Here is a 15,314-nt window from a genome sequence, read left to right on the forward strand (position 1 = left end):
CAAAACAGAGAAACTATAGCAGGGAGAGGGAGTATACCCCCCTTGGACTGCCCATGGGTGTAGCCAGAAGTTTTTTCTGCCTAGTGTCCTACACATGTAGGGGGCAGCATAACCCAGTGGTCAAGAATGACAGGAGCTGTGTCCGTCAATGAATGTCAGAGAAATGGATTTTACGGTATGTCAAAAATCCCATTTCTCTTACGTCCTCCGACAGTCGCCGCCTCTTCATATTCGTCACATATGGGGTATTAGACTTTGCTCCGAAGGAGTAGCTAGGCAACAGAATATGTTAACAACAAAGCTTTAACATATCCCACCCTCAAGGGGTGGTCCCCTCAGTCAATACCCTCCTACTTCCTGCAACCATATCTCAGTTTTAATGTCTAGCTTGTCAGGAGTGGCTGGCTCTCTCTGTGCTGGGACTTTTTGTCCCAGACTCTTTCTTCTTTTTAATATTTTATTTGAGTTTTTTCTCTACCTTTACTTAGCTGTTGTTTTTGTCAGCATTAGTTAGTTCTTCGGACGAAGAGGATCATGCGGACTGGGTCTCGGGCTGATTCCCCTGATCGCAGGTCGTGGGTCAGTGGCTTCCCAGTCTGCCATCGAGCGTTCAGCCAGGTAACGCTCCTGGCACGGTGAACGACCCATCCCTGTTCGGTGCAGGGATGTTTGGTGAGGTGGCTACCTCACCGGACGCTGTGCGGTTTCTTAACCGCCATTGTGTGCGTCTTGAATTGCGACTCTCCCTGCCTCATGTGCAGCGGCTTGTTCGCCTGTGCGGGTTCCCCACGCCATATGAGGTAAGTGTGTCTATGTGGGGACCTGTCTGTCTGGGGGGGGTCTCAGTCTGGGACTGTGTAACCTGCCTTTAAATCACACTGCTTGTCTCCCTATCTCTCGGCTGCATGCTGTGGGCTGCAAGGGGGGGGGGGGGAGCTGTATGACACTGTGTGTGTCAGGCTGGGCAGTGTGGGAAGCTGTGTGCTGTGGGGCATGTTTTTAATGGCATGTTGGGGCATATACAGCGATCGCTGCGGCGATCTGACATGTATCCATATAATGGGATGAAATTGTGTGTGTTTTTATGCACTGTGGAGCGGCGGTTTCGGCGCCAAACGACGCCATTTTACCGGCGCCCGCTCCGGCCGCATGGTTTACATGCACGGCGGCCATTTTCTTGTAGCCTCCATAGGCTTACATAGAGCGCCCTGGCAGCATCACTTCCTTTTTCCTGGAACACCGGTCGAGGCAGCAGCAGCAGCGGGGTCTCCTCAGGTTTTATCCTTCTATTCCTGTTGTCCATTGCCTGTATTCAGTCTGTATATTCCCTGTGGGGGTCTCATTGTGCCTGAGTGTGTGCGGTGGGCTGCGCTTACCGTGCTTGCTGAAAGGGGGCAGTTAACCCTTGGTTGTCTGGCGTACAGGGGCAATGGATTCTCAGGAGGGCAAGTTTCCCACAGTATTGGTGGAAAGCCAGGGGACCGCTGTTTCCCCCCCAGGGGGGGATTTAGCCACTATTGTGGCTGGCCTTGCTGCCCAGGTGCAAATGCTGGTGGCTGCTCAATCTACTAAACGGCCCAGAGTTACTCTGTCCTCCGATTCTGAGGGTGAAGGTGAGGGGGCTGTTCTGGCAGGGACCTCCCTATCGGGGTCCCGCTCCTCTCTTGATCTAGTGGGGTCTGAGGTAGAGGCTGAGGTTGAGGGGGTTGATAATTCTCCCCCTGGCTCGCCTGAAGAGCTTGCAATCATGGATGAGTTGATTGCTTCCATTAAGCAGACGCTACGTTTGCAGGACGAAGTGTGTCCCCCCGCTGCCTTGGCGGCTTATGGGACGCAGAGAAAACGCAGGACGCCGCAGGTTTTTCCCTGCAATGCTGATTTTCAGCGCGCGGTAAAGGATCAATGGCGCGATCTGCGCAAACCTTTTGCGGTACCAAGTAAATTCAAGCTGCGTTATCCTTTCTCCCCTGCCACTGATGAACGGTGGTGTGTGCCTCCACCAGTGGATCATGCAATTGCGGTTTTGAACAAAGCCACTGCGATTCCTGCAGAGGGATCCCCTGTTTTCCGTGATGCCACGGATAGGAGACTGGAGTCTCTTGCCCGTCATACTTATTCTGTTACGGGTTCTATGCTTAAAGCTCTATTTGCTTCTCTCATGGCGGCCCAGGCGATCGCAAGTTGGACGCAGATGCTTAGGCGCGTCCTAGTGGCCGATTCGGCCTCGGCGGCGACCCTGGACATGGTGGATCAGATCCACCAGGGTGTCATGTATCTGTGTGATGCGGACCTGGACCTGATTCCGTTGGCTGCACGTGTGCACAGCGTGGCGGTGTTGTCTCGCCGCCTGGTTTGGTTGAAATGTTGGTCGGTGGACCAATCTTCATGTAAAACCTTAGCCAATCTGCCTTATGATGGGTCTCGCCTTTTTGGGGAGTCCCTGGATGTGTTGATTAAGGGGATCACCGGGGGTAAGAGCACTCTCTTGCCCCATTTCCCCAAGGCTAAGGGGGCTTCTGGGAAGAAGCATGCGAATTTTCGGCCCCCTCAGGGGTCCTTTCGTGCCTTTCGGCCGCACTACAAGGGCAAACCGTTCAAGGGCCAGGGCTCTCAGAAGAAACCCTGGTCTGGGAAACAGAAGTCCGGCCAATCCGGACCTGCGGCCCATAACAGTTCGGCCTGAAGGGGCGCCCTCACCCAGTTTTGGGGTGGGGGGACGCTTGCTCGGTTTTCTTCAGCCCTGGTTGGCCCGTGTGCGGGACAGATGGGTTCTGGAAATCGTTCGATCTGGTTACAAGATCGAGTTTCTCTCTCGGCCAGAGAGCAGATTTTTTCCCTCAAATCTACAACTGTCTCCAGAGCGCCTGCGGGATCTGCACCTGGCGGTGCGGGACCTGAGGGCTCAGGGAGTGGTGGTTCCGGTGCCTCATCGGGACAGATTTCGGGGGTTTTATTCCAATCTGTTCACCGTGCCCAGAAAGGAGGGCAAGGTTCGTCCAATTCTGGACTTGAAAGCTCTGAACCGCTCTGTGCGGGTTCGCAAGTTCCGCATGGAATCCCTGCGCTCGGTGGTGGCTGCCCTGGTTCCGGGGGAATTCATGGCCTCCATCGATTTGAAGGATGCGTATCTTCACATCCCCATATTCGAGGGTCATCAGAGATACCTTCGATTTGCCATTGCGGAGGATCACTACCAGTTCGTGGCGTTGCCCTTTGGGCTCGCCTCGGCTCCGCGGGTCTTCACCAAGGTGCTTGCACCGGTTCTGGCATTATTGAGGGCCCAGGGCATTTCTGTCCTGGGGTATCTGGACGACATTCTGATTCGGTCTGCGACCAGTCAGGGTCTGGAGAAGGACCTGTCTGTCACGATGCAAACTCTGCAGGAGTTCGGTTGGACGATAAATGTTCCAAAGTCGACACTGAGTCCGTCGGTTCGTCTTCCCTATCTGGGAATGATACTGGACTCGGTGCAGGCGAAGGTCTTCCTGCCGGAAGACAAACTCAGGACTCTTCAGGAGGAAGTCAGGTCCCTCAGGGACGTTCCGAACTCGTCTCTGCGGACGTGTATGAGATGTCTGGGATTGATGGTCTCGGCTTTCGAGGCGATTCCTTTCGCGCAGTTTCACACGCGGGGTCTCCAGGCGGAGATCTTGTCCAAGTGGGACGGGCGACCTCAATCCCTGGATCTTCAGATCTCGTTGAGTCATCGCACCAGGGAAAACCTTCTGTGGTGGCTCCAGTCCCCGTTGGTGTCCGGGGGCAAGTCGTTTCGTCCGATCTCGTGGACGATAATCACCACGGATGCCAGCCTGTCGGGCTGGGGTGGTGTTCTGGGCGTTCTGTTCGCCCAGGGGACCTGGTCGGAGGGGGAGTCTTCCCTCCCGATCAACATTCTGGAATTGCGTGCGATAAGGCTCTGTCTTCATCGCTGGACGGACCGGCTGCAGGGCTGCCCGGTTCGGGTGCAGACGGACAATGCCACGGCGGTGGCCTACATCAACCACCAAGGGGGCACCAGGAGTGCCCGAGCGGCTCGAGAAGTGGCCGACATTCTGTCTTGGGCCGAGACTCATGTCCCGGCGATAACGGCGGTTCACATTCCGGGAGTGGAGAACTGGCAGGCGGACTATCTGAGTCGCCAGACCCTGGATCAGGGGGAATGGTCTCTCCATCCGGCTGTCTTCCAGATGTTGTGCGCGAAGTGGGGTCTTCCAGATGTGGACCTGTTCGCGTCTCGCCTCAACTACAAGGTGAAGAGGTTCGTGGCAAGGACGCGCGACCCTCGGGCAGACGCGTCGGACGCGTTAGTGGCCCCGTGGCATCAGTACAGGCTGATGTACGCGTTTCCACCGATTCAGTTGCTGTCCCGGTTCCTTCGCAGGTTACACTCGGAACGCAGCACGGTGATTCTTGTGGCACCGGACTGGCCTCGCCGGTCCTGGTACGCAGACCTCGTGAATCTGGCGGTCGACGCCCCCTGGCGTCTGCCTCTTCGGGACGATCTACTGTCTCAAGGACCGATTTACCATCCTGCTTTACAGTCGCTGGCTTTGACGGCCTGGCTGTTGAGACCGAGGTCCTGAAGGAGAAGGGTCTCTCTCTAGAGGTTGTTCATACCTTGATCAACGCGAGGAAGTCTTCCTCGGGAAAGGTTTATTACCGTACTTGGAAGGCCTATTTTGCCTGGTGTGAGTCCAGGGGGTTTTCACCCCGCACGTACTCGGTTTCCCGTGTGCTGTCTTTCCTTCAGACGGGTGTCGATCAGCGTTTGGCGCTGGCTACGATAAAGGGTCAGGTGTTTGCGCTGGCCGTTCTGTTTCAACGTCCCGTGGCTTCCAACTCCTTGGTTGGCACTTTTATTCAGGGTGTGCGGCATCTGGTTCCTCCTAGGGGGGATCCTTTGCCCCCTTGGGACTTGAATCTAGTCCTATCTGTGTTACAACGTGCTCCTTTTGAACAGATCAGGGAGATCTCGTTGTCTATGTTGTCCAAAAAGGTCGCCTTTTTGGTGGCGATCACTTCGGCTCGCAGAGTGTCGGAACTGGCGGCTTTGTCTTGCAAGTCTCCGTACCTGGTTGTTCATTTGGATAAGGTGGTCTTGCGACCTAATCCTTCTTTTCTGCCGAAACGAGTTTCGGAATTCCATCTTAACGAGGATATTGTTTTGCCTTCGTTGTGCACGAAGCCTAAACATCCAAAGGAGGTGAGATTGCATTCTCTGGATGTTGTTCGGGCGATTAGGGTTTACCTTAAATCGACTGAGTCTTTTCGAAAGACGGACTCCTTGTTTGTTCTTCCAGAGGGTCCTCGGAAGGGCATGGCGGCTTCCGCCTCTACCATTGCCAAATGGATCAGGCAGACCATTGAACAGGCCTATGCCTTGCAGGGGAAGGTTCCCCCTGTGCCTGTGAAGGCGCACTCTACTAGATCTCTGAGTACGTCTTGGGCCTGTCGTCATGGGGCTTCTGTAGCCCAGGTGTGTAAGGCGGCGACTTGGTCGACCGTACACACTTTCACAAAATTCTACAAAGTAGATGTTCAGGCATCGGCGGATGCTTCCTTTGGCCGCAAGGTTCTTAGTGCGGCTGTTCCCTAGGGTCCCTTGTTGGGGACTCCTGGCTGTTGGGATAAGTTTTGTATCCCCTGGTTTTTTTGTCTTTTCCTGGGTTGTTGCTCCTGTTGAGCACTTATTTTTGCTGTTGCCCAGCTGGTTTCCTTCCTTTGGTAAGGTTCCTTTCTTTGATGTGGAGACTGCGTTGCCTTTCGGCGCGGATGCGTTTCCCACCCCTCATGTTTGCACTGCTTTGGGACGTCCCCATATGTGACGAATATGAAGAGGCGGCGACTGTCGGAGGACGTAAGAGAAAACGGAATTTTTGTAAAATCTTACCTGTAAAATTCCTTTCTCTGAGTCCTCCGACAGTCGCCGCCCCCGCCCCTCTTTTGGGGTTTGAATGTATACTCTACTGCTATTCCACTAAAACTGAGATATGGTTGCAGGAAGTAGGAGGGTATTGACTGAGGGGACCACCCCTTGAGGGTGGGATATGTTAAAGCTTTGTTGTTAACATATTCTGTTGCCTAGCTACTCCTTCGGAGCAAAGTCTAATACCCCATATGTGACGAATATGAAGAGGCGGCGACTGTCGGAGGACTCAGAGAAAGGAATTTTACAGGTAAGATTTTACAAAAATTCCGTTTTCTCTTAATTTCATTGACGGACACAGCTCTTCATCTTCATGACCATAGGGTTCTACTGCCCCTTTTAGGAGTAGGACACTAGGCAGAGAAAAAAGCTTGGGCAGTCCCTGGGGATATACTCCCACTTTCTGCGCTAGGTATTACGTTTTTTTCTGCCTAGTCAGGAGTAAGGACCTAGTTCCTTGCTTGGATCTCTGGTCCTGGCAATTTTTTTCTTTTTAAATGGAATCTTTTCCTCCTTTTATTATTTTGTTTCTGTGAGATTCTACAATCTATGGCAGCATCAGAGGCGCAGGTCACCTTTTGGCACCCACAGGTCCTCCAAAGCGATGAGGGTGTTCCCCTTTCCTGCCATCTTTGATGATGATATCTCAAAACAGTGGAGGTGCCCAAAACGCACCTTTGCAGTGTTTTGCAATGTGGTACCTCCTGTACTGGATTCCCTGTTTTCCAGGTTGAGTAAAGCTACTGTAATACCGGTTGAAGAGTCCCCCCCGGTCTTCTCTGATCTGGCTGATAGGAGGTCAGAGGCCTTGACCCGCCATATGTTCACTGTTGCTTAGGCCGGTGTTTACCATCACCCTGGTGTCACAAGCTATGAGTGAATGTGCCAAAATTCTACGCCAGACCTGCAATAAATAAGTATCTATACTGTTTTAAACCCTGCTCTGCACATGCTCACTTGCTCTCCATTTTAAGCATTGCTGAGTTTGTAGAGGCCGATCTGCTGACAACCTTAACCACTTAAGCCCCGGAAGATTTTACCCCCATTCCGACCAGGGGGTATTTTGCGATTCGGCACTGCGTGACTTTAACGGACAATTGCGCGGTCGTGCGACGCTGTACCTAAACGAATTTGGCGTCCTTTTTTTCCCACAAACAGAGCTTTCTTTTGGTGGTATTTGATCACGCGCTATAAACAAAAAAAGAGCGTCAATTTTGCAAAAATAGCAATATTTTTCACATTTTTTTATATGAAATTCCCCAAAAAAAAAATTTGAAAATCAAAATTTTTTTACTTTTTCGGCCAATTTGTTTTATGCTACCTATGTTTGGTAAAAAAAATCGCAAAAAGCGTATTTTGATTAGTTTGCGCAAAAGTTATCGCGTTTACTAACAAAGGGAAAGATTTCTGTCATTTTTGTTGTTTTTTTTTTTAACGTGTAATGGCGGCGATCTGCGATTTTTTTTTTTTTGCGGTACTGCGACATTGGGGCGGACAGATCGGACCCTTGACTGACATTTTTGACACTTTTGGGGTTACCAGTGACATTTCTACAGTAATCAGTGCTATATATATGCACTGTTACTGTAAAAATGCACTGGTAGTGAAGGGGTTAACTTTATTTGGGAGGGAGGGGCTGTGTGTGTCCCTAGGGGCGTGCTTTCTACTGTGATTGGCTGGGGCTTGAGCTGTATGGACACTGATCAACGGATCTACATACTAGATCCGAGTGATCAGTATCCTAACAGCAAGGAGAATGACAGGCAGCTTGTTTACACAGGCTGCCTGACATTCTCCCTCTCCCCCCGCCGATCGCCGAGTGACCGGCGGACATCGGGTCCGCCGGTCACACGCGCGGGGGGGTCCATGACCACGCGGGAGCGCGCCTCCGGGGGCGCGCGCTCGCTCCCTAGACCCTCACAAGCTAGTGACGTAGCCCTACGTCACTTTGCCTGTGAGGGGCTGACTGCCGACGTAGATCGGCGTTAGGCAGTCGGCAAGTGGTTAAAGCAGGACGAAACCCTCCTATCTTTTTAAAGCCAAGGATACTGCTTCTGTTTAAACTGCAACTGCCATGGTGCTGCACATATGTTCAGTTATGACACCAACCATTTGATGGTTTGACAGTTTGGTTGAGGACACAGTTGGCAATCCCAGCATTCCTGGAATGTAACTGTATTTTGAAACCGTCAATTAATAGGTTTAGTTCCACTTTATGATTTACTGCTGTTTTGGGGGCTCTGGGCTTCAGCAAAATGGCAGCCTCCAGCAAGAAGCAAGTTGTTACGGGTAAAGTTCCGCTTTAAGTTATAAAAAGTATAGATCTGGTAGATTTGTTTCATTTACAATGGCAGTCTGTCTGCTTCTTCATTTCACTTAACAACTAAGACAACGAATTAGGCATTACTGTTCTTACAATTTAGTTTGATTGTACAATCTTGCACATACCCAGCAATACAATTGCACAGTCTGCCCATTAACCATGGTGAACATTTATTTTGTAATTATCTTTGGTTTACAGAAACTGGACTGTCTGATATTCCACTGGATAGATCATTTCTTGCCCGGGAGCTTAACTTTGTAGAAGATGCAAATGCTCAATCTGTGTAAGTAATGTTTTGTTTGTCATAATACCATGCATACATTGATGACTTAGCTGCAAATTCACATATTGAATGTTTGCCTTTGTCACTTTATTTTAAGGTCTGTTCGCATGATTGCTTTCTGGTAACATATGCACCACTGTGCATTTTATTGCCACACTCAGCAACACTTGTTAAATGCTTTGGTGCAATACAATGCTATTCACTCTGATGTGCTGTGAATGAAGGAATTCTGAATGGCATTCCAACACACCATTTGATGGACATGAATTGCAGCACACATCAACGCACTGACAAGCAGGGTGGTTATGTGCACTGCCAAAACATGGTGCATGCATGTTACATCCATCGGAAGGAAGGTGCATTAAGGTGCCATTAAGAAGAAAATGCCACTGCAGCACGCCAATGCATTTACCACAATGCCATACTGAGAGCAGGCTCTAGTGTGACTACAAGAAATGCATTTAAAATAACTCTACAGTTGGAGTTTTCCAACAATCTTTGTGATTTGTATATAGCAAGTATTCCGTTAGGTAATTTTCATTTTACATTGGTCAAACTCTTGTGCTTCCAGTAACAATTTCAAAATTTTCTACCATTTTTTTCATTTGTCTTTCTTTGTTAAAAATTTGTATTATACAAGCAAAGTACAGATCTTTGCAAATTATATTGCTTGTGTCAATATATTCATGCATTTTAATGCATATTCCTGATTTTACAGACCAATACTATACGGGATACTCTCTAACTTTTTATATGGACACAGGGGTGCTCCTTGTCACTCATCGGAGAACCCTACACAAAGGAATTTTGAAGGCACAGCAGGCCGAATTACAAAAGGTAAATAAAAAGAACATTGTTCCTAAAGGAAGGAGACTGCACTGGACGGTGAGCTACAGTTCCTCTGTGCGAGCTGGGCAAGATAATAATAGAGTTCTGTAGAAAAATTGCCTGAGGTGCTAGAAAATATGGGTCTTTCTTAGCATGTGTAAAGTAGAATTAAAATGTGTCAATCAAAAAAGATCATCTTTTTTTTTTTTTTTTTTTTATACCCTAGTCACTTACTGTGACTTTGAAAATACAAATTATTTTAGTAACATCATATTATATGTATATGCCCAACAAATGAAGCTTTAAAGTGATTGTAAAGTTTAATTTCTCTTACGTCCTCCGACAGTCGCCGCCCCCTTCCAACTCCTCACCAATGGGTATTGACCTTTTCTCAGTAGGAGTAGCTAGGCAACAAGAATTGTTAATACAAAAGCTTTTAGCATAGACACACCCCTAGGGGCTGTCCCCTCAGTCAATACCTCCCTGCACCAGCATTCCCAACTCAGTTTGATCTTGCCTAGCTTAGGAGTAGCTGGCTTTCCTGTGCTGGGGCTCAGTCTCAGCCTTCTACCCTTTCTTTGATTTTATTTCAAGTATTTTTTCTCTTTTCTTTACTAGCTGTTATTTTGTCAGCCTTAGTTTAGGGATCTTCAAATGAAGAATCGTCATGCGGAGCTGGGTCTCGGACTGGCCGCCCTGGATCCCAGGGCTGAGAGCCAGATGGATCCCCAGCCTGCCATCGAGCGTTCAGCTTAGGTTTTACCCTGGCACATTGAACGACCCATCCCTGTTCGCTGCAGGGATGCTGCCTGTGAGGTGGCTACCTCACTGGACGCCATGGCTGCGGTCCACAAGCGTCCTGGCTGCGGCACTCCCTGTCTGCCTTGATAGCGGTTTGCCGCTGGAGACGGCTCCCCACGCCATCTGGTACGGTAAGCACCTTCTGTGTGGGGACCTTCTGTGTGGGTGTCAGTCTGGGGCTGTGTAGTACCCCCCATGTATGTGTAACTGCGGGCTCCCTGTCAGATCCCTGTGTGGCTGCACTGCCTGTGGGCTGCGAGGGGGGGCCATCCTGCTCTGCTGTGAATTATGCTCTGGGTGCAGTTTTGTGTGCAGACATGTGTGTGTGCGGCGATCCGCCATTTTCTTTGCCTGAATACTGTGACCGGCCCTGTCCCTGTGCAGCGCCGTGTTTTGGCGCCATTCGCCGCCATTTTGGTGGGCGGTGCTCGTCCGAGCACATGTCGGCGCCATTTTACTGTAGCCTTCTCCCCCAGCCGAGCGGCCATTTTGCCGGAGCCTTCATAGGCTATATCGGTCAGCCAGCATTGCATCACTTCCTCTTTCTCTGGGAACAGCGATCGGTGGCAGCAGTCTGGTGTGCTCTCTCCAGGTTTTTACCTTCTTGTCCTGTCATTCCTTGCGGGGTCGGTGCATACGGCAGTGTGCGGTGGGCTGCGCTCGCCGCGGTATTAAAGGGCCAGTACCTTTATTACTTTTCTGTGCTGGGGCATGGATTCTCAGGATAGCAAGTTTCCCCCCGCCCTGGTGGGGGACCAGGGGGCTGCTGCACCCCCCGAGGGGACCGATCTGACCGCTGTAGTGGCTTCCTTAGTGTCTCAGGTGCAGATGCTGATGGCTGAACAATCTGCAAAAAGGGCCAGGGTGTTTGTTTCCTCTGATTCAGAGGGCGATGTGGCTGCTGTGGCTGGCGTACCCTTCTCGGGGTCCCGCTCATCTTTGGACCTTCTGGGGTCCGAGGGGATTGATGTTTCTCCCCCTGGCTCGCCTGAAGAGCTTGCACTCATGAATGAGCTGATTGCTTCTATAAAGGATACCTTGCACCTGGAGGATGAGCCTACTCCTCCTGCTAGGGTGTCCTCTTTTGGAACGCAGAGGACTCGCAAATCAGCGCAGGTTTTTCCCTGTCCTGCTGAATTTCACCATACGGTTAATGAACAGTGGCGCAATTTAAAAAAGCCCTTTACTGTGCCAAATAAGTTTAAACTGCTCTATCCGTTTGCGCCCTCCACCGACGAGCGTTGGTGTGTGGCGCCTCAGGTGGATCACGCGGTGGCCATTTTGAACAAGGCTACTGCGGTGCCTTCTGAGGATACCCCGGTTTTCCGGGACCCTACGGACAGGAGAATGGAGTCTCTTACCCGTCATGCCTATATGGTGGCTGGTTCTATGCTGAAGCCTATTTTTGCTTCCATTATGGCGGCACAGGCTGTTGCAGATTGGACAAAGATGCTCAGGCGCACCTTAGTGGCTGATTCAGCTTCACCTACCACGTTGGCTATGGTGGACCAGATCCATCAGGGTGTCATGTACTTGTGTGATGCGGATTTGAATTTAGCTCCCTTGGCTGCGCGCCTGTCCAGCGTGGCGATACTGAACCGTCGTCTGATTTGGCTGAAGAATTGGTCGGTCGACCAATCTTCTCGCATGACACTGGCGGATTTTCCCTACGCGGGATCTCGCCTTTTTGGCGAGGCTTTGGATACCCTGATAAAAGGGGTTACGGGGGGCAAGAGTACTCTCCTGCCCCAGTCCCACAAGCATAAGTCATTCCGTGGTAAACGGAATTCCTCGTCTAGGCCCTCTCAGGGGTCCTTTCGTGCCTTTCGGTCGCAGTCCAAGGGCAAGCCCTTCAAAGGCCAAGGCTCCCAGAAGAAGCCGTGGGCGGGGAAGCAGAAGTCCGGCCAGTCCGGTTCAACTTCCCATACCACTTCCGCCTGAAGGGGCGCCCTCACCCGTTTCTGGGGTGGGGGGACGTCTGCGCGGTTTCCTACAACCTTGGCTGGCCCACATTCGGGACAGATGGGTTCAGGAAATCGTTCGATCTGGTTACAAGATCGAATTTCTCTCTGGGCCGGCGGGCAGATTTTTTCCCTCAAATCTTCAGCTGTCTCCGGAGCGCTTGCAGGATCTGCACCTGGCAGTGCGGGACCTGCGGGCCCAGGGGGTGGTGGTCCCGGTGCCTCATCGGGACAGATTTCGGGGGTTTTACTCCAATCTGTTCACTGTGCCCAGAAAGGAGGGCAAGGTGCGTCCGATTCTGGACTTGAAAGCTCTGAACCGCTTTGTTCGCAAGTTCCGCATGGAATCCCTGCGCTCAGTGGTGGCTGCCCTGAGTCCGGGGGAATTCATGGCCTCCATCGATCTGAAGGATGCGTACCTACACATCCCCATTTTCGAGGGTCACCAGAGGTACTTTCGATTCGCCATTGCGGAGGATCACTACCAATTCGTGGCGTTACCTTTCGGTCTCGCTTCGGCTCCGCGGGTTTTTACCAAAGTGCTGGCGCCGGTTCTGGCCCTGTTGCGAGCACAGGGCATTGCTGTCTTGGGGTATCTGGACGATATCCTGATAAGGTCAAGCGCCAGTCAGAGCCTGGTGACCGACCTGTCCACCATGATGCGGGCACTGCAGGAGTTCGGTTGGACTATAAACATTCCGAAGTCGACTCTGAGTCCTTCGGTTCGTCTTCCCTACCTGGGAATGATTCTGGACTCTGTCCAAGTGAAGGTCTACCTGCCGGTAGACAAGCTTCGGACTCTTCAGGACGAGGTCAGGTCCCTCAGGGACAACCGGCACTCGTCTCTCCGGACATGCATGAGATGTCTAGGTTTGATGGTCTTGGCTTTCGAGGCGATCCCCTTTGCCCAGTTTCACACGCGGGGTCTCCAAGCGGAGATTCTTGCCGAGTGGGACGGGCGGCCGCAACCCCTGGATCTGCGGATCTCGTTGAGCCACAGCACCAGAAGGGATCTTCTGTGGTGGCTCCAGTCCCCGGCGGTGTCGGGGGGCAAGTCTTTTCGTCCATTATCGTGGACGGTGCTCACCACGGATGCCAGTCTGTCGGGCTGGGGTGGTGTTCTGGGCGTTCTGTCCGCCCAGGGAACTTGGTCGGGGGAGGAGTCCTCCCTTCCGATCAACATTCTGGAATTGAGGGCGATAAAGCTTTGCCTTCTGAGATGGATGGACCGGCTTCGGGGCCGTCCAGTTCGGGTTCAAACGGACAATGCCACCGCAGTGGCCTACATCAACCACCAAGGGGGCACCACGAGTGCCCGAGCAGCTCGGGGAGTAGCCGAAATTCTGTCTTGGGCCGAGACGCACGTCCCGGCGATAACGGCAGTTCACATTCCGGGGGTGGAGAACTGGCAGGCAGATTATCTGAGTCGCCAGACCCTGGACCAGGGAGAATGGTCCCTTCACCCGGATGTCTTCCAGATGTTGTGCGCGAAGTGGGGTTCCCCGGATGTGGACCTGTTCGCGTCTCGTCTGAACAACAAGGTGGAAAGGTTCGTGGCAAGGACGCGCGATCCTTGGGCAGACGCCTCAGACGCGTTAGTGGCGCCCTGGCATCAGTATCGTCTGATGTATGCCTTTCCACCGATTCAACTACTGTCCAGGTTTCTTCGCAGGTTAGCCTCGGAACCGCACACAGTGATTCTTGTGGCACCGGACTGGCCTCGCCGGTCTTGGTACGCAGACCTCGTAAATCTGGCAGTCGACTCTCCGTGGCGTCTTCCGCTTCGAGAAGACCTCCTGTCTCAAGGGCCGATATTCCATCCTGCTTTACAGTCGCTGGCTTTAACGGCCTGGCTGTTGAAAGCCAGGTCCTGAAGGATAGGGGTCTCTCCCCTGAGGTCATTCCCACTTTGATCAAGGCTATAAAAGCCTCTTCAGGAAAAATTTACTACCGTACTTGGAAAGCGTATTTTGCTTGGTGTGAGTCCAGGGGGTATTCCCCTCGCTCATACTCGGTGTCGAGAGTGTTGGCTTTCCTTCAAACGGGAGTGGACCAGCGTTTGGCATTGGCCACGATTAAGGGTCAGATTTCTGCGCTGGCCGTTCTCTTTCAACGCCCTGTGATGTCTAATTCATTGGTTAGCACCTTTGTTCAGGGGGTGCGACATTTGGCCCCTCCTAGGAGGGAGCCTTTGCCTCCATGGGACTTGAACTTAGTTCTGTCCGTGTTAAAACAGGCTCCCTTTGAAAAGATCAGGGAGATCTCATTGTCTCTGTTGTCCAAGAAGGTTGCCTTTTTGGTGGCGATCACTTCGGCTCGCAGGGTGTCGGAGCTGGCGGCTTTGTCCTGCAACTCTCCCTACCTGGTGATCCACAAGAATAAGGTGGTCCTGCGACCTAACCCATCTTTTCTTCCGAAAAGGATCTCGGAATTTCACCTAAATGAAGACATTGTCTTGCCTTCGCTCTGCGCGAAGCCTAAGCATCCGAAGGAGGTTGCCTTGCATTCCTTGGATGTTGTCCGGGCGATCAGGACCTGTCGTCCACTAAATCTTTTCGCAAGTCGGATTCCCTCTTTGTCCTTCCTGAGGGACCTCGGAAGGGCATGGCGGCGTCGGCTGCGACCATCGCCAGATGGATCAGACTGTTCATTGAGCAAGCCTATGCCTTGAAGGGGAAGGTTCCCCCCTTCCCTGTGAAAGCGCACTCTACCAGATCTTTGAGTACGTCTTGGGCCTACCGTCATCAGGCTTCTGTGGCCCAGGTGTGTAAGGCGGCGACTTGGTCGTCCGTTCGCACCTTCTCAAAATTCTATAAGGTGGATGTTCAGGCATCGGCTGATGCCTCCTTTTGGCCGTAAAGTTCTCAGTGTGGCAGTTTCTTAGGTCCTTGTTTTTTGTGGGCCCTTGGTTATTGGGGTGTTTTGCCCCTGGGTTACTTGTTTCCTGGGTTGTTGCTCCTGTTGAGCACGTTTTCCTGTTGCCCAGTTGGTTCTCTTACTGTGGTAAGGTTCCTTTCTCTGATGTGGGTACTGCGTTGCCTTTCTACAGTTGCGTCTCCCACCCCTCATGTCTACACTGCTTTGGGACGTCCCATTGGTGAGGACTTGGAAGGGGGCAGCGACTGTCGGAGGACGTAAGAGAAAACTGAATTTTTGTAAAATCTTACCGTAAAATTCCTTTCTCTGAGTCCT

General features: G+C 51.8%; 1 protein-coding gene across 1 annotated transcript in view; it reads left to right on the forward strand.

Annotated features, from left to right (window-relative positions):
* Positions 1-15,314, forward strand: part of CEP20 (centrosomal protein 20) — a 52,883-nt gene that overhangs the window by 15,317 nt on the left and 22,252 nt on the right. Inside the window, exons 3-4 of the mRNA XM_082260036.1 lie at positions 8,448-8,532; positions 9,251-9,369. Of these exons, the coding sequence (XP_082116162.1) occupies positions 8,448-8,532; positions 9,251-9,369 (204 nt within the window). The remainder of the gene's footprint in view (positions 1-8,447; positions 8,533-9,250; positions 9,370-15,314) is intronic.

This window comes from Pelophylax lessonae (genome assembly GCF_965119305.1).
Source record: "Pelophylax lessonae genome assembly, chromosome: 6".
Lineage (NCBI taxonomy): Eukaryota > Metazoa > Chordata > Amphibia > Anura > Ranidae > Pelophylax > Pelophylax lessonae.